This window comes from Propithecus coquereli, unplaced genomic scaffold, assembly GCF_000956105.1.
Source record: "Propithecus coquereli isolate 6110/MARCELLA unplaced genomic scaffold, Pcoq_1.0 Scaffold890, whole genome shotgun sequence".
In the NCBI taxonomy this organism is placed as follows: Eukaryota; Metazoa; Chordata; class Mammalia; order Primates; family Indriidae; genus Propithecus; species Propithecus coquereli.
The window spans coordinates 169,582-190,487 of NW_012155174.1; the positions used below are offsets into that span (position 1 = coordinate 169,582).

Below are 20,906 nucleotides of genomic sequence, written 5' to 3' on the forward strand. Positions count from 1 at the left end.
CGCCCGCGCCCCCGCCGCCGCCATGGGCGTGCAGGGCTTCCAGGACTACATCGAGAAGCACTGCCCGAGCGCCGTGGTGCCGGTGGAGCTGCAGAAGCTGGCCCGGGGCAGCCTGGTGGGCGGCGGGCGGCAGCGGCCCCCGCAGACCCCGCTGCGCCTGCTGGTGGACGCCGACAACTGCCTGCACCGCCTCTACGGCGGCTTCTACACCGACTGGGTCAGCGGCGGCCAGTGGAACCACATGCTCGGCTACCTGGCGGCGCTGGCCAAGGCCTGCTTCGGCGGCAACATCGAGCTCTTCGTCTTCTTCAACGGCGCGCTCGAGAAGGCCCGGCTGCACGAGTGGGTCAAGCGGCAGGGCAACGAGCGCCAGACGGCGCAGCAGATCGTCAGCCATGTCCAGAACAAGGGCACCCCGCCGCCCAAGGTCTGGTTCCTGCCGCCCGTCTGCATGGCCCACTGCATCCGCCTGGCGCTCATCCGCTTCCACGTCAAGGTGAGGCCGGGCCGGAGATCCAGGGGGTCTGGGGCGGGCCAGGGGCTCTCGGGCCCGGGGACCAGGGCCGCACTGCATCCCGAGCCCCTTTCCCGAGGCGCAGAATGTGGCCGGGCCGTGGCAGCGTGCGTGGCGGCGAGTTCCTCTCGGGCCGGGCTGGAGAGAGCGGGCTGGGAGCCGGGCCGGGCCGCAAGATGGATGGCCGGCTGTCCAGGCCGCGCACTATTCAAGCCTGCCTCCAGCTTTCCCTCCTCACTGGGCCTGCTCGGGCTCCACAGACGTGTGAGCACACCTGAGGGTTGGTAGAGAGCCCCGGACCAGAAGCCAGAGGTGGCAAGTAGTGTCTTCATTTCCAATATCCTTACGATTTTCTCCTCTCTTTTGAGGCAGACAGGTTACTTCAACTTTAACAAAATGCTCATTTTTCGAATTTAGCCTGTTCTTTCCCAGCAACAGGTTTATCTTGGAAGCAAGTAGGATAAATTGTAATAGTGGGGGGATCGCCAGGGCCAGTGAGGAGCAGCAGCTGGAAATACTAGTGCTGCTGCTGCTATACCACAAATGTTAGCCAAGTGACGGTGAAACTTGTGTAAAGGCCAATACATTAAGTCTTTTCTTCGGAACTCAGTACACTGCCTGTGTTCCTTTTAAAATAAGATGTTTAGGGAAATTGCGGTTTATTGTGTTAGATTTCAAGGAATTGTAAAATTTGACAGCATGGCATTTTGTCAGTTCTGTGACTTACAAATCTGTGTGAAAAAGTTTTCAAAGTAGTTCAGTTTTGTAGATCCGATGCAAAAGAAGTAGTGTAAAATTGGGGGCCATATGCAATACAGGCGTGAACTTACAGATTTATTTTTCTGGTGCACAGTTAAGTATTCAGTGACCTTCAGTGGTGCCCTGATGGGTGGGTAATCAGAGCTCCACATTATCGGCCTTCTGCTGTCCCTTTGGCAGAGGGCTCCACAGCTGAACCTGGGCCAGAGGAAAACTTCAGGACCCAGCAGTGACTGTAAAGCAAATAAATGATCCTGGACTTCAGGTTTTGATTGCTTGCTTTTTCATTGTTTTTCTTAAAAACAATATTTTGGGGACTGTTTTGGGTTTTTAGCTCTTGTCACTCTGTCTTCCATCTTGTCATTCTTTTATGCTTGCTTGAAGCTGCGCTTGAACTCAAAGTTTGTGAAATTCTCGCTCTTCATGATTGCCCCTGCTGCCTGTGATGAGATGGTGGTAGTTAAGCCTAAAATGATAGCGGAAGTCCCACCCAAGATCCGGTTGCAATTGGTGAAATGGTTTTTAAGCGTGTGGGTGGAGGCAGCCGGAAGAGTAGCGATTGGCCTGTGAACATGGCAGAGCCACAGCTTGCCATTCTTCAGGGAAGTTCGGCTGAGAGGAAGTGTCTGCCTCTCACATTTTCCTGAATTGGAGCCTGGGGCTCAGAGCAGTAAGATGATGCCATTTCTCTGATGGGACCACCTCCAGAAGAGATCATAAAAATGTTCATAGCTTTATCTTGTTCAGACATGAAAAATACTACTTAAAAGACAGGATGAGCTTCACTTACTGCTTTTGGTAACAGGACAGCTATATACTTAGGTACTTAAGTGATTTTCAAGGGAATACTGTAAATATTACTTATGATTAGAATCAGTATGTACATATACGGTCGCTGTATCTTTTGAAAGAACTGTTGAATTCTTTTCTAATTGTAATATTTCTTTATATTTATCTTTGTACCCCTTTGAATGCCTTGCATACCTAGTAGTATGGATTTTGGCTAATGTGTAAGTGTTTGGAAACTAGAATTAAACTACGTTTAAGATAATCTGTTTAGGCGTCTGGACACGGTAATCTTGTCTATATTTTGCTTTAGGAAAACTTTTAATTCCTGATTCAGAATCATAGTCTAGTGTTAATTGCACAGGTTACCTGTGTGATGACTCAGTTACCTGGTAGTCTCTTAGCTGGGGCAACCATATCTTTTTGAAAAATGCCTAAGTAATTTAGCTACTAGAAATTTCTCAGCAACCAAGGGAGATAATCAGGAAGTTTAGATGTAACGATTGGGGGGAGGGGAAGCTTTCACTTTCCTCACTGAAGAATCCTTTAAGCTCTCACTCACAGATCACCCTCTTCTTTTTAGATGTAACTCTAACAAGCCTGGTTATCTATTTTCTAAACTCAGTTTGAGAAGAGGGTGAAACGGAAAGTCTGCCAGAGGCAGGAGCACCTTTAATAGGAAGAAGTGACAACAAGAGAGAAGATTTAAAAAGCGATAAAAAGCAGACATAATTCTGGGACTATTTTGGAAGAAGGAAAACAACCCTAAGTACTGCAACCCTAAACCCCTGGGGGTAGTACAATGTTTATTCTATAAGGGTGATTTTGAGTGAGAAAAATTTATGTCATGCATTCTCTGTTTAAGAGAGTGAAACAGTGTATGCTGGTTTTTTTAAAAGTTGCCCATTAAAATGGTTAAAAAATTTAAAACCCAACGAGATACCACTACATACCTATTAGAATGGCTAAAGGAAAAAATACTGGCAATACCAAGTGCTAGGCAGAATGTTGAGCAGCTGAGATCCTTACACATTGCTGACGGGAATGCAGAATGGCACCGCCACTCTGGAAAACAGCGTCAGTTTCTTGTAGAGTTAAATGTACATTTATTATACGATTTAGCAGTCCCACTCCTGGGTATTTTTCTTTTTCTTTTTCTTTTTTTTAATGAAGGGGGTGTGTGAGGAGGGCTGTTCAGTTTCCTTGTTTTTTTTTTGTTGTTGAGACAGAGTCCTACTCTGTGACCCTGAGTAGAGTGCAGTGGCATCATTGCAGGCTCAAGTGATCCTCCTGCCTCAGCCTTCCGAGTAGCTGGGACTACAGGTGTGTGCCACTATGCCCGCCTGGTTTTTTTCTTTCTGGTAGAGACGGGGTCTCACTCTTTCTCCTGAACGCAAGCAATCCTCCCGCCTCAGCTTCCCGGAGTGCTAGGATTACAGCCATGAATCACCGTGCCTGGCCCTGGGTATTTTTCTAATGAAAACCTTGGTTAACACAAAAACTAGTACTTAAATATTCATAGCATTTCACTCTAGCCCAGGCAACAGAGTGAGGATGGTTAAACAAGCTGTGGTACATCCATACCATGGGATATTACTTAGCAATAAAAAGGAAGAAACTATTGGTATATGTTAACAGCTTTCATGAATCTTCAATTGAAGTTTTATGCTGAGTGAAAGAAGCCAGAGTTAAAAGATACGATTCTATTTTTATGACAGTCTTGTGAAGATAAAACTATAGTGATAGGGACCAGATCAGTGGTTGCAAGACTGGAGGAGGGGAAGAGTGTGAATGTAAAGGGACAGCAGGAGGGAGAATTTTGGGGCGATGAGTTCTTCTGTATCCAGATGATGGTGGTGGTAATGTGTTTTAAAATCAGAACTATACGTCCAAAGTAAATATGATAATTTTACTGTATGATAATATATGTTTGAAAAGGTTAATAAACATTGGCAAAGGAATTGACACGAATACTTGACTATATATAATGTTCGATAAATGAGACATTTATAAAAATTTAACATTTTATTGGCCCTCTCTGAATGGGCAGAAAAGCATAATTTCCTGTCATCCTTGCTTACAGAAATCTTTTTTTAGAGAGCATTTCTCTGATGGAGTACTTTTTGTACAGTAATAATTGTATTTCTTTAAACAATTAGCCGATGGCCTGTGTATCAACTGATTTTGTCTGGGTCACTAAATAGCCTAACTTGAACTTGGCTTTAGCAAGAGAATTTCCTCTTGTGTGCCTTGAGTAATCATAACCTTTGAAACTTTAGTGAGTGACTTATGTTTATTTTAAAATATTGGTGGCATTAAATCACTGGAGCTTTCATAAATGTTTCTGCTACAAGACTCGTGGTGTAGGTGTGAAGGTTTATAATGAAGTCCTTCAGATCTTATTTTGAATTTGTTCCATTGGAATTTTGTTAAATCAGTGCTCTGGTGTATTTACTTAGATCTTATATAAAATGGTGTTCATGTTTTAAATCAGTGGGAGAATGTGAGGTTAGACTATGGTTTAAGATTTTCATGGTTAGCATAATAACGTGTGTATTTAGGAATAATCTTTCTTCTTGTATACTTGATGGGGGAGGGAACTAACTGATATCAGACCAGATCCTTGCTAGGTCCTTTCTCACATATGCTATCTCATCTATCACTCAAGAGTGCCTTTTTCCAAGTGAAGAAACAGGATCTACTGATAAGTGACATCTGGAGACAAGTCATTAGTAACCTCTTCAAGTGGGAAGTGTAGTGCTAAAGTCAAAAGTTCAGTTTCATTGTGTAAGAATGCTTTGTGGGTATGTTTACCTACAATTCACCCCCAGGTCAATTCTGATAGCTAACCACCTTTACTATTTTTTCCAGTCAGAATAGGATTAGCAAAGTTTCTATGCATAAGAGAAGACTCCATTAACACTGTGGTCCCCAACCCCCCAGGCCTGTTAGGAACCAGGAAGTGCCTTGCTGCCTGAGCTCTGCCAATAACACTCCCCCCCACCCCAGTCTCTGAAAAAATTGTCTTCCATGAAACTTAGGAACCTGGCCACACAGCAGAAGGTGAGCAGTGGCTTCAGGGCTTGAGGCTGGCAAAGCTTCATCTGTATTTACAGCTACTGCTCCCCTTGCTTGCATCACTGCCTATACTCTGCCTCCCTCTCCACTGGTGCCTGCCTCCCCTCGCCCCGAAAAATTGTCTTGTCTTCCATGAAACCAGTCCCTGGTGCTAAAAAGGTTGGGGACCGCTGCTTAACAGACCCTAAACACTGACAGTTTATCTTATTCTTTTTTTTTTTTTTTTTTTTTTGAGACAGAGTCTCATCTCTGTTGCCTGGGCTAGAGTGCCATGGCATCAGCGTAGCTCACAGCAACCTCAAACTGATGCTTCTGCCTCAGCCTCCCAAGTAGCTGGGACTACAGTCATGTGCCACCATGCCCAGCTAATGTTTTCTGTATGTATTTTTATTTGTCCAGATAATTTCTTTCTATTTTTTTTTTTTAGTAGAGACAGGGTCTTGCTCTTGCCCAGGCTGGTCTCAAACTCCTGAGCTCAAACGATCCACCCGCCTCGGCCTCCCAGAGTCCTACGATTACAGGCGTGAGCCACTGCTCCTGGCCAGTATATCTTATTCTTAAGGACCTTTAATTGACCGGAAAATACTTAAGGTTCAAAATTGACCATATTATAACTCACACCAGTCATCATGTACTTTCCTAGTGTACCAGTTTTGTGACTAGTTTAATTCACTTAGCGTAATGTCTTCAAGGTTCATCCATATTATAGCCTGTATCAGAATTCCATTTCTTTTTAAGGCTAAATAGTATTTCATTGTGTGTATATTCCACATTTTGTTTGTCCATTCATCCATTGATGGACACTTGGGTTGCTTCTACTTTTTGACTATTGTGGATAATATTTCTATGAACATGGTATACAAATATTTGTGCAAGTTCCTGCTTTCATTTCTTTTGGTTATAAACTAGAAGTGGAATTGCTGGGTTATATGGTCATTCTGTGTTTAACTTCTTTGAGGAATCACCACATTGTTTTCCATGGTGGCTGTGCAGGCCATATATTTTATATCATAATTTATATAATATATATTATTACAGTATAGTTCTAATTTTTAACATTAATGTGATCACTTTACATTATTCAGCAATTTGCTTTTTTTATGTAAAAATCTTACCTTCTCTATACTAATAGTTCTAATTCTTTTTAATGCCTACATAGTGTTCCTTAATTTATCCAACCTCTACACATGCAGTAGATTCAAGGGTATGCACATTTTAAAAGTCATGCAGAACTATAGAGTCAATATTGTCAGACATTCAGATTTTTCTAGAAAGCCAGAAACCCAGATTTTATTTGAAATTTTGTTATTTTAAAAATACCAAGCCAAGCAATACAGGTCTCTAGGCTAGCTACAGCTCTTGATGCCGCCAATTTGTAATTTGAGCATTGATCTTTATGAACAATTATTATCCTTTTCTAAATCTTTCCTTTGTTTTTAAGTTTAAAGTTAGACCTATCAAAGCTTATCTGCGTATCGAGTCCTGTCTGCCTCCTTGAATCTTTTTCAGTTATCAAAGTTTCCTGAGGTTACTGAAATAAGACTTTCTCTATATGCCACAATCCTTTTGACCTTCTCCATAATATACTACTGTTCATTATATACTCTATATAGTCTCCAATATTACCTCTTTTGACATTAATACTAACAATATGTTTATTCAACATCTGACAATTTCCAAGGCACAGCCTCACTGTCCTCAAAGAGTTCAGCACCTGGTTTTACATACTTATAGATTGTTTATACCATGTCCCATCAACGTGCACACTGACTGTTCTTATCCCTATAAACTGATCTCCTGATTCTTCAACTGGAGTGAATTTCTAACATCACTTTAGCTGCCCCAGAGCTTGGACCCTATAATTAGTGAAATAGTGACCCCATCTTTAACACTTTTGCATGGTGTACCCTTTTTGCCCCATGCCACTTCCACAGTGTGGCCCTTGCTGATCTGCTCTTCCTTCTCCTCTTGTATTCCACCATTTCTCTTCTCTCGTCCTATTCTGGTTTCACTTTTAGCCCTAACTATCTTGAACCTTGTGATCACTCACTTCAGAGTGACACGCCCTACCACCCCAGAGTCACGCTTGCCATTCCAGCATCCCATCCTGCCAGTCCCCAGAATAATGATACATCAGGCCAATTCTAGCTTAACAGTCTCTCAGCCACCATCAAGCTCTTCTTATTTCTCATACCCCCAGCATTCAAATTCATAAAGTTTACCCAAGGGTCTAACAAGTGCTTTGCAGACCTGTTGGTGGGTTTTGAAACCATATTATTGGATGTTTACCACCATTTGAAAAGTGATGTAGAATAAAATACAACAACAACAACAACAAAATAGAATGCAAGACCTATACTACTGGTAAATAGTTCACACTTTTCTTTTACTGTTGGCAGCATCCAGAATGGACTCTGGATCTGCCAGGCTCCCCAGTGGAGCTCATCTTGCACACCCTTGGCAGAGTAGTCTGATACAATTTCAGGGAGGTCACTCTCCTGCTCAGACTTGAACAAAACCATTAAGTCCAAACTCCTTGTTCAAGCCTGTAGACCCTCCTGCTACCTGAACCCATTCCACCATGCTTCATGTCTCACAATTCTTCTACTGTCCTTTTAAATGTTCCCAACCCCAGCCGCTCGCTATTTCCTCAAGAAATATCCAACTTTTGCTTATATCATTCCCTCTTGTCTAACTACTATACCAACCCACTTTTGCTTATCACAGTTTTACTCATTCTTCAAAGTCTATCTCAAATGCAACCTTTCCTCATGGAGTCTCTTCTGATATTTGAAAAGGTGGACCAGAAACACATACACACAGCATCATGTATGTTTGCATTGGACTTTTAGTAGTCTATTGTATTTATAGCCTATGGCATACTTACCTCCCCCATCAAACTGTAAACTGATCAAGGCCAGGAACTGTATTTTACTCCTCTTGTATCTCCTATATTTTTAGTGTAGGTATTCAGCTCTTTACGAAATATTTGCTGTGTTCTATTATTAATATATAGCCAGACGAATTTAATTATTTTCTTTCAACATCTGGACCTATGGTGATTACTTAAGATTTGTTTTGTTACCTCAAATTCTCAAATTTCCCCTCTCCCTTCCCTTCCCCTCCCCTCTCCTTTCCTTTCCTTTTGAGACCGGGTCTCACTCTGTTGCCTTAGCTGTAGTGCAGTGGCGTCATCATAGGTCGGTGCAACCTCAAATTCCTGGGCTCAAACTATCCTCCCATCTTGGCCTCCCAAAGTGCTAAGATTACAAGCATGAGCCACTGTGCCCGGCCCAAAATTTCTTATACTCTCTTTTCTAATTGCTTCCCAATGGTGATTAATTCTCCTTTCAGCAAACATTTGAGCAGCTGTTATTGTCCAGGCCTAAAGGAATGAACAGAATAGGAAAGGAAGGAAACCTTTAGGGAGCTTACAGTTGGGGGTTGAGGAGGTTCATTTAAATCCTTTTTCTGGGTTAATGTTTGGAACTTTCTTTGACATCATAGAACAGTGTATTTACTCAGTGAAGACCTGTGAGTGGTTCTTAACTGGGGTTGACAGTGGAGACTTTTGGTAGCATTGGGAGGCATTTTTGTCTGTCACAGCTGGAGGGGTGGGTGTGGGAGTGTGTGTGTGGGAGCGGTGTTAACTGTCGGCATCTATTGGGTGGAGGCCAGGGATGCTGCCAAATATTTTACAATTCTACAGAGCAGCCCCCCACAGCAAGGAATTATCTGGCCCAAAATATCAATAGTGCCAAGGCAAGGCAATCCTGGTATGAACAAATTAAAGAATTCTAAGCTTGGGGCCTTTGTAAAGCCATATATATGTTTGAAATATAGGTATGTAAGTATACCAGGAAGAGAAGTAATCAAAAATAACACTTAATTTTCTAAATTAAAATACACACATATATACATGCAATCTCTAACAAATCTTTAGACCCACATTGCTCTTTGTTTTATAATAGTTTTCTGAAATTTATACTAATGGGAAGAAACTAACACATACTACCCATTCCAACCTTAGTAAGTAGTGGACCATAGGAATAAATGTCAAATACCAAGTAATAAGATATATTTTATCGTTTGAAAAATTGGACTATTTTCCAGTGGATTTATAGACAATATTTTCTAAATGAAAAGACAAAAATAAACCAGAGTTCAGATGAAAATATTCTTAAATTCTTCAAATGTCTCCATATAGCTCATCATTCATTTCATTTTTACTTATTTTTATGTTTTCTCTAGAAAGTAAGTCCCATGAATACCTTGCCTATTATCAGCTCTTAGAACAATACCTGACATGTATTACGTGTTCAAAAAATATTTGGTAAATGGATATAATAACTCAGCAATTACTGCCCTCATGCAAGACAGTATGATAGGATAGAGATGGTAGGAAGTTGGAGTTTTCAAGTCCACATGGAGTTAATTCCAAAGATCACTGGTCTCAGGTTGGCCACCTGTTGCAGAGGTTTTATCTTTGAATAAGCCTTTTATGTTTCTTAGGAGATGTGTTGAGGGCATAAAAGAGGTGACTGCTTAGGGAAATTAGCCATCATTTCTCTTGTTATACCTGGCTCTCTCACACATTGTTTCTAGCCGTCTTAGGGACAGTCTAGAATTAACTTGACATCTATCTGTATCTGCAAAGGGGATGGTAAATCTACATTATGGTAGTTCAGAATCTGTGATTTAGAAACATAATACTTTCATGCCCCAGTCATTTGTGATTTCTCGGTTGTCTCTGGAATAAATTAACTTTTTCGAAAAGAATGAATTTACCATGTTGTTGGCATTTTACCAGTTAGTGTAGGAAAGTATACTGGAGGGTTTATTGTTGAAGGGTTGACTTTTCACAGTTTGGAAGTGCATTGTTTATCTTCTTAGCTAGAACACATGTATGAACAGCAATAACAAGTCAGCCCAGACTGTTGGAGGGGATCACTGGATGAGATTTTCAGTATTCTGGATGTGTAAAGAGTTTGCAAGTGTCACTATCTTGAAATAAATGGTACCAATCTGAGGTTCTTTTTCCTAAATTCTGAAAATTAAATTTTGATGTTTTATATTTTGAAGTGAAATTTTAGCAAGAATAATATTGTTAGGATTTAGCTGTGTCATTAGGAGATTGATATAGCAGGCTAAATAGATTCTAAATACAAATAACGTGGGTGTTTCCTTTTTTTATTTTATTTTATTTATTTATTTTTTTTGAGACAGAGTCTCACTCTTTTGCCCGGGCTAGAGTGAGTGCCGTGGCATCAGCCTAGCTCACAGCAACCTCAAACTCCTGGGCTCAAGAAATCCTTCTGCCTCAGCCTCCCGAGTAGCTGGGACTACAGGTATGCGCTACCATGCCCAGCTAATTTTTTCTATATATTTTTAGTTGTCCAATTAATTTCTTTCTATTTTTAGTAGAGACGGGGTCTCGCTCTTGCTCAGGCTGGTCTCGAACTCCTGACCTCAAACAATCAACCCACCTCGGCCTCCCAGAGAGCTAGGATTACAGGCGTGAGCCACCGCGCCCGGCCTTTTTTTTTTTTTTTTTTTTTTTGCTTTTAAAGTTTATAAGTTTAGTTTGCATTCCTGTTATGACATTCACTCCTTTATTATTATGTTTTTAGAAAGGAAAGACAACAATTGTACAGGTTGCTCATCCGTATACAAAATCCAGAAATCATAAATCTGAAATGCTTCAAATCTGAAACTTTTTGCTGGCAGATGCTCAAAGGAAATGCTCATTGGAGCATTCGAGATTTCATATTTTTGAATTTGGAATGCTCAACTAGTAAGTATAACACAAATATTCCAAAATCCAAAAAAATCCAAAATCCAAAACACATCTGGTCCCAAGTGTTTCAGATAAGGGATATTCAACCTGTATTACCAAATAGGCATTGAACCAGACTTAGATCATGTCACAGGCAATCTGCTAAAGAGATTGCAAAGAAAAAAAGAAGTCATACCTTTTGATATAGCCTGGCAGATACAATCTATTGCATACATGCTAATTGTTGTCCAAAGGAAAAATAAAACTTCTCTTTTGACAACTAGGAAGTTAAATTTTGGAGCCATGCACTTAGGCCTTCTGAGAAGACAGGGAGACAGGGTGAAACCATTGTTTTTATTATTGTTATTATTATTTTTAATTGTGATAAACTATACATAACATAAAATTTATCAAAAATTTATCAAAATTTATCATCTCAACCATTTTGAAGTGTATAGCTCAGTGGCATTAAGTACATTCACATTGTTGTACAGCCATCACCATCATCTGTCCCCAGAAGTTTTTCTACATCCTCAACTGAAACTCTGTCCTCATTAAATGTAACTCCCCATTCTCTCCTCTTCCCATCCTCTGGTAACCACCATTCTACTTTTTGTCTCTGAATTTGACTATGTTAGGTACCTCATATAATATAATGAGATCATATAGTATTTGTCCTTTTATGTCTGACTTATTTAACTTAACGTAATATCTTTATGGTTCGTCCATGTTGTAACATGTGTCAGAATCTCCTTCCTTTTTAAGGTTGAATAATATTCCATTGTAAACAGACCACATTTTGTTTATCTATTCATCTGTGGATGGATGCTTGGATTGCTTCTACCCTTTGGCCACTGTGCTACAATGAACATGAGTGTACCAGCATCTCTTCTGAGTCCATTTTTTTCAACTCAGAAGTGGAATTGCTGGATCATAGGGTGGTAATTTTAGGTTTAATTTTTGAGGAACCACCATACTATTTTCTACAGAGGCTGTACCATTTTACATTCCCACTAGCAATTCATAAGGGTTCTATTTTCTCCACATAACTTTGACAACACTTGTTATTTTCTGGGTTTTTTTGGTTTTTGTTTTTTGTTTTGATAGTAGCCATTCCAGTGGATGTGAGGTGGTACAGTATCTCTTTGTGGTTTTGATTTATATGTCTCTAATGACAAGTGAAGTTGAGCATCTTTTCATGTGCCACTCCCTAATTTTAAAAGAAATTTTTTAGCTTGCTTTTAAGACCACTGCACCCAATTCTTATAGAGTAAATGAGACAGAGAAGTTTATTCAGCTATGAGGTTTCTTGAGGAGGAGAGATTTCTTTTTAGAGACATTGCTAATGTATGTTATAATGCTTAAATTGCCCTTTAAAGTAAATATCAAAAGTCTGCCACCAAATCGGAGTTGACTTTTATCTTCTCATTCTTCAGTTGAACTAGAGTAGGAAACAGAAGCCTGAGAGTAAAATTTACCCACCTATTGACTGGAGTTCAATTGGGTAAAAGTCAAAGCCTGTTTTGTTGTTGTTGTTTGTTTTTTAACAAAAGAATTTAGGTTGACTTTATCCTATTATGGTCAGGTTGACTTATATCTTCTAAATCAGATAGCTGGCTGGAGGATGTGTCACATTATTCCCTGAGCTGGTGTAAAATTATTCTGAAGAAAAAACACATATGATATTTTTCTTAGTGTAATTTATGACAACTCATAGTGTTTCAGGCCCTTGTATGAAAAGTAAAAAGAAATCTTTTTCATGTAGCTTACTGAAAAATAAGTGGTAATGGACATTTGCCAAGTGCTTACTATTTGTTAATGATTCTGATCTGTTTACATGTAGTATGTTAAATCATCACAGCTTTTCTGTGAGGTAGAGGAATATTATTTTTGCAGATGAAGAAATGGAAGTACAGAAATATTAAAGCAGACAATGGAATTCATTAAAACTATTGAGATAAGATTTACCTAGGAATTTGTGGTGAATTTATAGTAGCATAAAGTTATCATCTTAAACTAAGTACAAAGTGGTTTCTTAGGACCAAAAATGGGACATTTTGCTGCTTTAAACTTTTCCACACTAACTACACCTACCGTATTTCTTGAGGAGGGGGTAGGCAGGGAGGAAGAGACTGAGAAGTTTCATGATTCCCATGCTGGCGTGTCCCGGGCAGGGGTGTTGGGTTAGACACTAGCTCCCTCATCACTTGATAAGAGCTGAAGTAGAATGCTCCTTGGGGTTGGATACAGAAGGAGTTTTAGAGTTTCTCTTCCTTGTTTTTACACTTGCATTTTGATATGGTGGTAATGGTAGCCATGGCAAAACTTAATCAAGGCCTGGTGCTTTTAAGATGGCAGATAGTCTCAGTGGTTACTAGCTTGGGATTTTCAGTAACGAGGCAGCTAATAATTCAAAGTTTGATTTACCACTGGTGGGTGATTTTACCCCGTTAAGTAAGTAAGTTTTCAGGGCTTAATTTTTTAAGTTGTTTTATACTTTGGGGGAGTTCAGAATGAAATCATCTTCTCAACATTGTATTTAATAGTTTAAACTCCCTTCTAAAATTAACATTAAGAACAAGAAATGTCAATTTCCTTGTATTATGCCCAGTCTGAGCCAAGTGTTGGCAGGCCAGGAAAGAGGAGAAACAGATCAGGTTGAGAGAGTCTCTTAGCACAGGAGAAGGACAAAAGGGAATGAAAGACCTTCAGAAGACCAGAGAAAAAGACAGAGCAGCTCAAATCTGTCAGACACTGAATTCCCAAAGCTTAAGCTTAGTACTTAATTTTTATTTCCGATTAAATAATTGCCTCTTAGGGCCGGGCACTGTGGCTCACGCCTCTAATCCTAGCACTCTGGGAGGCCGAGGCAGAAGGATTGTTTGAGCTCAGGAGTTCGAAACCAGCCTGAGCAAGAGCAAGACCCCGTCTCTACTAAAAATAGAAAGAAATTAATTGGACAACTAAAAATATATAGAAAAAATTAGCCAGGCATGGTGGCGCATGTCTGTAGTCCCAGCTACTCGGGAGGCTGAGGCAGAAGGATTTCTTGAGCCCAGGAGTTTGAGGTTGCTGTGAGCTAGGCTGACGCCACGGCACTGTAGCCTGGGCAAAAAGAGTGAGACTCTGTCTCAAAAAAAAAAAAAAAAAAATAATTGCCACTTACGTTATTTTGACACAACCTACAATCTTTTTCCTTTCCCCAGTCAAATTTTGCATCATATCATCTTTTCACCCCTGTCAAATTCTCGACCAGATTTTTATCAGATTTTCCTTGACTTAAATCTCAAGGAATTGTTCATTGGGTCTCTTATAAATATTCTTAGTTGTTTGACTGCATTCATTCATTCTTAAATTTATAGGTAATCGAATTCCATACTTTGAAGGCCTTCTTGTTTCTCTCAAGTGGACTGTCTTTGGGAAGAGTTCTGTTTTCATATAATAGGCTTTTTGAAACTGCTGTTTAGGCAGGGGTTCATTTTTCAGGTTACTGCCTGTTACTGTAATACTTTGTTCATCTAATAAAGTGGTTTGAAGTAGTCTTTCAGCTGATGTCTTGTGTCTTGTAGAATATTGACTTTTTTCTAAATAAACTTTTTATTTGGAATAATTTTAATTTTATACAAAAGTCACACAGATAGTATAGAGTCCCCAAATATCCTTCAGTCAGCTTCCAGGGATATTAACTTCCTACTAGCTAGTACAGTGATGTAAACTAAGAAATTAGCATTGGTAGAATACTGTTAACTATGTTAGGGACTTCATTTGGATTTCATCTGTTTTCCCACCAGTGTCCTTTTTTGTTCTGGGACCCCATCCAGGACCCCTCTCCTCTTCCATCCCTTCTGGTCTGGGCCAGCTCCTCTACTTCCTGATCTTGGCACTTGTGAGCAGTACTGATTAGGTATTTTGTCCCCCGATCTCGGTTTGTCTTGATACTTTCTCAGTATTAAATTACAGGTGTGCATTGCAGGAAAGGATAGCCCGGGAGTTTGTGGTGCTTCTTAGCACCCTACATGGCACATGACATCAACTTGGCTTAGCACTGGGTGACTGACCTTGATCAATTGTGTGAGGAGCTCTCTGTAGGTGTTTGCTCTGTAGTGACCATTTTTACCTTTACTTATATATAACATCTTCATCCTTTGGAAGCAGTCATTGAGTCTAGCCCAAATTCAAGGGGGAAGTTGTTAAACTTCACCTGTTTTGGGGAAGGATTGTACACTAATTTTTTATTCTTCTGTGGGGAAAATTTGTACCTTCTCCCCCCTTTCATTTATTTAATCATTTATCTACATCAGTATGGTCTCTCGTCCTCATTTTGTAGGGTTATAATCAATTCATTTGAGGTTGTATCCAGTACTGCACTATTTATCTCATTGCTCCCATTGCCCCAGCTCTGGCCTTGGGAGCTCTTTTGAGTTGGCCCCTGTGTCACATGCCATCCTTTTGTTTTGGGGGCACTTCCTTGCATTCTGGCCCTACAAGATGCTTCAGAGACGTCTTGTGGTTCCCTGCTCAAGCATCAGCTGTCTCTCCAAGGAGCAGCCCTGGTTCCTTGTCATGGGAAGGATGATTAGAAACCCACGCCTGGGCACCTGTATGCTCCTGCTGCTGGGGGTCCCTGTGACAAGGAGAAATGTGTGTACTAATCCATGTGAACACCAGATCTCCCGTCATTTCTGTACCTACCTGTCTGTGTGTCTGTGTGTATTTTCACCTGAACGCCTGTTCTCACTGATGTCTCATGGCTAATCCAGCACCACAAGGTTCATTTAGCCTTCTCCCTTTGCGCAATTATTTGTAGCTTCTTTCTGACAGTGAGAACCTGGCTCATGTGCCATTTGCTTCAACCCTAGGGTTTGTGCAAAGTAGTTTGAGAATTATCAACCCAGACGAGGGTGAGGGAGACACAACAAGTAGAGTAGTTTTCCCACATTACTCAAGCAGCTCATTCTCCCCAACCCATTTCTGTGAGGTTATTTCCTACATTTGATGACACAGTTAAATACATTTGTCAGTCTGCATTCTATCCTGGCATCCCCTGACATCCTGGTTGATTTGTTTTTTAATTTGCATACATTAAAGTTCATTCTGTGTGATGTACAATTGTATGAGTTTTGATAAATGAGTAGAGTTATCTTGTACTCACTACCCCTAGGCAATTGACTTTTAACTCCCTCTCTCCGGGTTCTTCTTTTTTGTGATTTTCTTTGGTAGATCTCTCACCTCACCCACTGAATAACTGCTGAACCACACTGCCGTTACTCACCCATTGAAGAAAGGAAAACCTCTTTGTTACTTGTGGTTTTTAACACCATGCTGGGCATCCTCAGATAAAGGCATAATGAGTTTTAACGTGGGGTAGAATACTAGAATTTTAGAAGTCGAAGGAACCTTAAAGATCCCTCTGATTTCACATCAGTAGTTGGCAGGTTGTCCCTCCAGGTTAAGTGTCTGGGCAGAGCAGGAGCCTAGACTTTTCCACCGCCCCGCCCCCATGGCTGTTACTCTGGAGACTTGAGATGGGAAAGATTAGCTAAGGCCAGGGTGAGAGGGCTCCCACCTTTGCTACAGGCGTGAAGCTGTGTTCATAGGTGTGGTTCCTCTGTCTTTTCTTTCAGGACATTCATTTTAGCAGTCAAATGTTTGTTTAATTCTGTGTGTGCTTTTGGGAAGGATTAAGGTATTGTTAATCATTTGCAAATTAGAGTTGTGGTGAATTATTAATAGTTCATGCACTTTGCTTTTTAATGCCAATCTGAAATCAAATGTTCTGAGCGAAAAGGGAACTGTTAGGGGTGGAGGAAGAAGGTGATTGTGTGGAGCTTCACATACTGCCTTTGCTGGGTGTTAGCCTTTACTGGATACACTATATCATATTAGTCTTTATAGATGATTTAAGGGATCTTTGGTGACCCACAAAATGGGGACCCTAAATGGAACAGTTTTTAATTCTTTTAGTGCCTACTGGGTGCCAGGCACCAAGCTAGACCCTTGATACAGAGATGCATGAGCTACACCCCTTGTCCTTTAGAGAGAGAGAGACGTAAAAAGAAGTACTGTAGCAGAGGTGACCAGGGTGTAGGAATGGTTTATAATAGTACTTCTTCAGCTTTTTATTGGATTCTTTCTTTTACAAAAGGACTTTTAAAGCATAATTCTACCACCCTGATACAACTGTTTTGGTTTTCGCTTTTTTTCTTTCCAGTCTTTCCACAAACACGTTTTACATGGTTGTATATACATGATATTGTATTCCAAAATAATTTTGTTTAATATTTTATCATAAGCTTTTCCCAAGTTTCTCCACAGTACAGTGTAGTTGCTGTATCTGCCTGTCTCTATAATGTTAATTTTTTTTTCCATAGAAGACTACTGTGATCCTTTTAATGCTTTTAATGTTTTTTATTTGGTGAATTGGTTTCTTAGGCTCTATTTCCTGGAGTGAGGTTACTGGGTCAAAGAGTATGAACGTTTTACAAGCTCTTGAAATATATTGCCTACTGTTTCACAACGCTAATGGCATTATTTGAAAGCTGCCAGATTAGACCTGATCCCTGCTACTCTCAGACTTCATCATCTCCCCCTTTGATCCCAGGGTTAGTGTGCTGGCTGTGCTAGGAGCACACATTCATTTCTGAGCCTTTTTACTGCCCCACTCCAAGGACAATCTTGGAGGACTGGGTCAGGGCCATCTCCTTGTGAGATGCCTTTTCTCCTACTCCTGGACAGCAGCCCCTTCTCACACCCAGGCACTCTTCACCACCCTGTGATGCTCATTGCTCAGGGACTTGGCAGAGAGTGAGCCCTGAGTGTCCCTGACTCCCTAATCTTGTAGGTGGGTGGGGCTGGACTCTGACCCACTCTGGGTCTCCATTTTAATTGGCCCCACCTCCTCTACAAGACAGAAGAATCTTATGAACAAACAGTCATGCTGGAACCTTTTCTAGAACTCTCCTTGGAGGGGTTAGGAGAGAAAGGAGTGGTGACTCGCCGTCGCCTTTCATTTTTAATAGAGTATACAGACTTACTAGTAAGGATGTCTGGAAAACAGCCAGTAATTTCTGGTGATTTAAAAATACTTTAAAACATCACTGTAAATATAAAGTTCTATGTAATAAAATGATTTGAGGTAAAGAACTTGGACTTAGAGATTACTATTTGTAGAAATGAGAGGATGAAGCCAGCCTTTTTTTAGAATTTTTTTTTAACTATTCTATTTTAGCTGGTGTACAGTGTTTTTAGATTTAGGGATAAAACAGCATTCTCTTATTCTAATTCTAAGAAATAGAACATTGTTGACTAATTGGATTTTTTTATATATAAAATAAAAAATTTTTATTGAAATATTTACCAAGAGAATTCAGAAAGTTATTTTTCCTTTAAATATGCATCTTTAAAAGGTTTGCTTTGCCTCTCAGTGAGATTTCACTATAGTTTAACTTTCCAACAAAATTTGGTAACCACTTTTATTATGAAAGCCAGTGAGAAATGAGGTTAGCTCTATAGTGATGTCTAAGAGAATTTTCTGAGTTAGTGGGAATGTTCTATATTTGTGCTGTCCAATTGATATGTTAGCTGTTGGTCATTTGTGACCACTGTATGCTTGAACTTAATTTTAAATTTAATTTAATTTAAATTTTCATTCAACATAGCCACATACTGGATAGTAGTTTTAGAAATTTAAGGTAAGGGGATATGTTTTTCTCCTCTAAGGCTCTGTGGTGAGTTAATTTTCCATTATTAACTGAATCACCTGATTTAAAGTTCTATTCACTAAACCACCTTATCCATTGTAGAAATAAAAAAAAAACCTGCCAGAATTTTAGCTGAATGAATGAGCATGGAAAACAGCAGGAGATTTGATAGTCTTGGACTTTAAATCATTTATAATAGAAGAACATTTTTTTTTTCCAAGTCTTTCTGGTATGTTTTTAGGACTAGAGAGAGTCCAGAGGACTTCCCACTTCTCAGAGGTGTTGCCCTGCCTTCTCCTTCATCTGTCGTGGAAATCTGAGGTAGTATTGGTGTTCTATAGTGGGGATTCAGTAGAAGTAAAGAAACTTTGGCTTACATTTTTCAGCAGTTGATTTAGACCTAGTCCAAATGGTAGTTCTGACATTGTGTGTGGGACACAGAAGAAGCATGTGGCAGTTATTTTTAGGGTGAGTGTGTGCATCCTTATTTTGTCCCCATATGCTGAATGCCTTAGGAGTGTAGGAACTAGTAGACAGGTAGGTGAGGGAGCATCCTTGGCTTTTAGTTTTAAAAAAGGCCTTCTGATTAGTTCACCTATTTGACACATTTGATCTACTTTGAAGAAATTATTTTGGTTTCACTGAGTATGGGTGGCTTCTCTCTGTCTCCCTCCTCCCACCTCTTTATATTCCTCTTCTCTGCCCCCCACCTTCCTTCAAAATACTGTCACGGGGGTCAGCCAGCTTTGTGTGTTTTCAAGCAGGGTGATCTTTGAATTTGACAAGAATTGAAAATTTACTTACAGTCTAGATAGGAGCATGAGTTACTGACAGGAAATGATTTAAATCTGATTTCCCACAGAGATTTATCCGAACAATGTACTGCACGCTTTGGGCACTTTTTTCACTGTTTGGCTTTCTCGGATGGTTTTCATAAATGTGATTTTTTGACTTCTGTACAAACATGTCTGCTTATTGAGCATGCTGCGTTACCCTGCATCTGATGAAGTTTTCTTCTCATTTGCTAGGTTGCACAGAGCATTGAGGATCACCATCAAGAAGTGATTGGTTTCTGCAGAGAGAATGGTTTCCATGGCTTGGTTGCATATGACTCTGATTATGCACTGTGCAACATCCCTTACTATTTCAGTGCGCATGCCCTAAAACTGAGCCGGAACGGGAAAAGTCTCACAACAAGCCAATATCTGATGCATGAAGTTGCCAAGCAACTGGACCTGAATCCAAATCGTTTTCCTATTTTTGCTGCTCTGTTAGGTAGGTGGAACAGTGTGAAAACTTTTATTTTATTTTATAAGGGAGTTACCATACTATGAGTATATTGATCTTTTAAGTATTTCAGTGCTTGAACATTTTGGATGCATATCTTAAATTTAAAAGAAACCAAGAAATGGGCTCTTCTTCTTTGTATTATTTTTTGATAAAGCTGATAATGGGCTGCTTTTGTTCTTAAGTGTTTGTTTTTGTATAGTGGTGTCCAGACTGAAAAACTAATTTTGTGAATAAACTCACTTTAAGTTTTGGAAAAATAACATTTCTAAGTCACAGATGTTAACAGATGCTCACTGTGAAAATTAGGCATTTAAACCTTTGGCATAAACTGTGTTTATAGTAAAAGAAAATATGTTATGGAGTTAGCACTTTCATGTTTTCTCCTCACTTTCAAGGCACTCTGTGCTTTAAAAGAAAAACAGCAAAAATAAACTAACTTACCTTGTTTGAACATCTGAATTTTAAGTAAATGTATAAATGTCTTAAAAATTCCCCGGGAGGAATTTCTTATGTTGAATACCCAGAAAGGACAATATCTTATTTTAAACTAAAATTTTACATAATAATTTCTTTTTCAAGAGGTAATACATTCTTCTGTCACTTATGTTTGCGTTGTATAGTTATTTTCTTTCTTTTCTCTTTTGTCAACTACCCTTTCTTATGCTTTCAGTGTGGGTATCTCAAGCTATTTTAACATACAGTTCTAATTTGCTGAGAGTTTGTAAGAATTGTGTCCAAATATAAGTAAATATGTTTTGGAGTGAAGCATCCCTGTGTGATTAGAATCCACAGTTCTGATCGGATTTGGGGCTATTTTGGACACACCAGGCCCTTTTTCAAAGCTGTGTGGTATCCAGTGCTCTCAGTTTGCTCATTCAAAGTTTGTATTTTATAGAGGTTAGCGATCCAATCCAGTCGTGTGTAAGAGGAATTATGTCGTGGGTCCTTTTTAGAAACTCTTAGTTATCAGAAAGATTTTTATAAACATTTCAAAATAATTTCA

The 20,906-nt window shown here is 39.8% G+C and overlaps 1 protein-coding gene across 2 annotated transcripts in view; it reads left to right on the forward strand.

Moving 5' to 3' along the window:
• Positions 1 to 6: 6 nt before the first annotated feature.
• The window catches only part of FAM120A (family with sequence similarity 120A), a 115,570-nt gene continuing 94,670 nt past the window's right edge, over positions 7 to 20,906 (forward strand). For both annotated transcript variants that reach the window (XM_012664455.1, XM_012664456.1), the window contains exons 1-2: positions 7 to 496; positions 19,642 to 19,888. In XM_012664455.1, the coding sequence (XP_012519909.1) occupies positions 23 to 496; positions 19,642 to 19,888 (721 nt within the window). In that variant the 5' untranslated portion in view covers positions 7 to 22. The remainder of the gene's footprint in view (positions 497 to 19,641; positions 19,889 to 20,906) is intronic.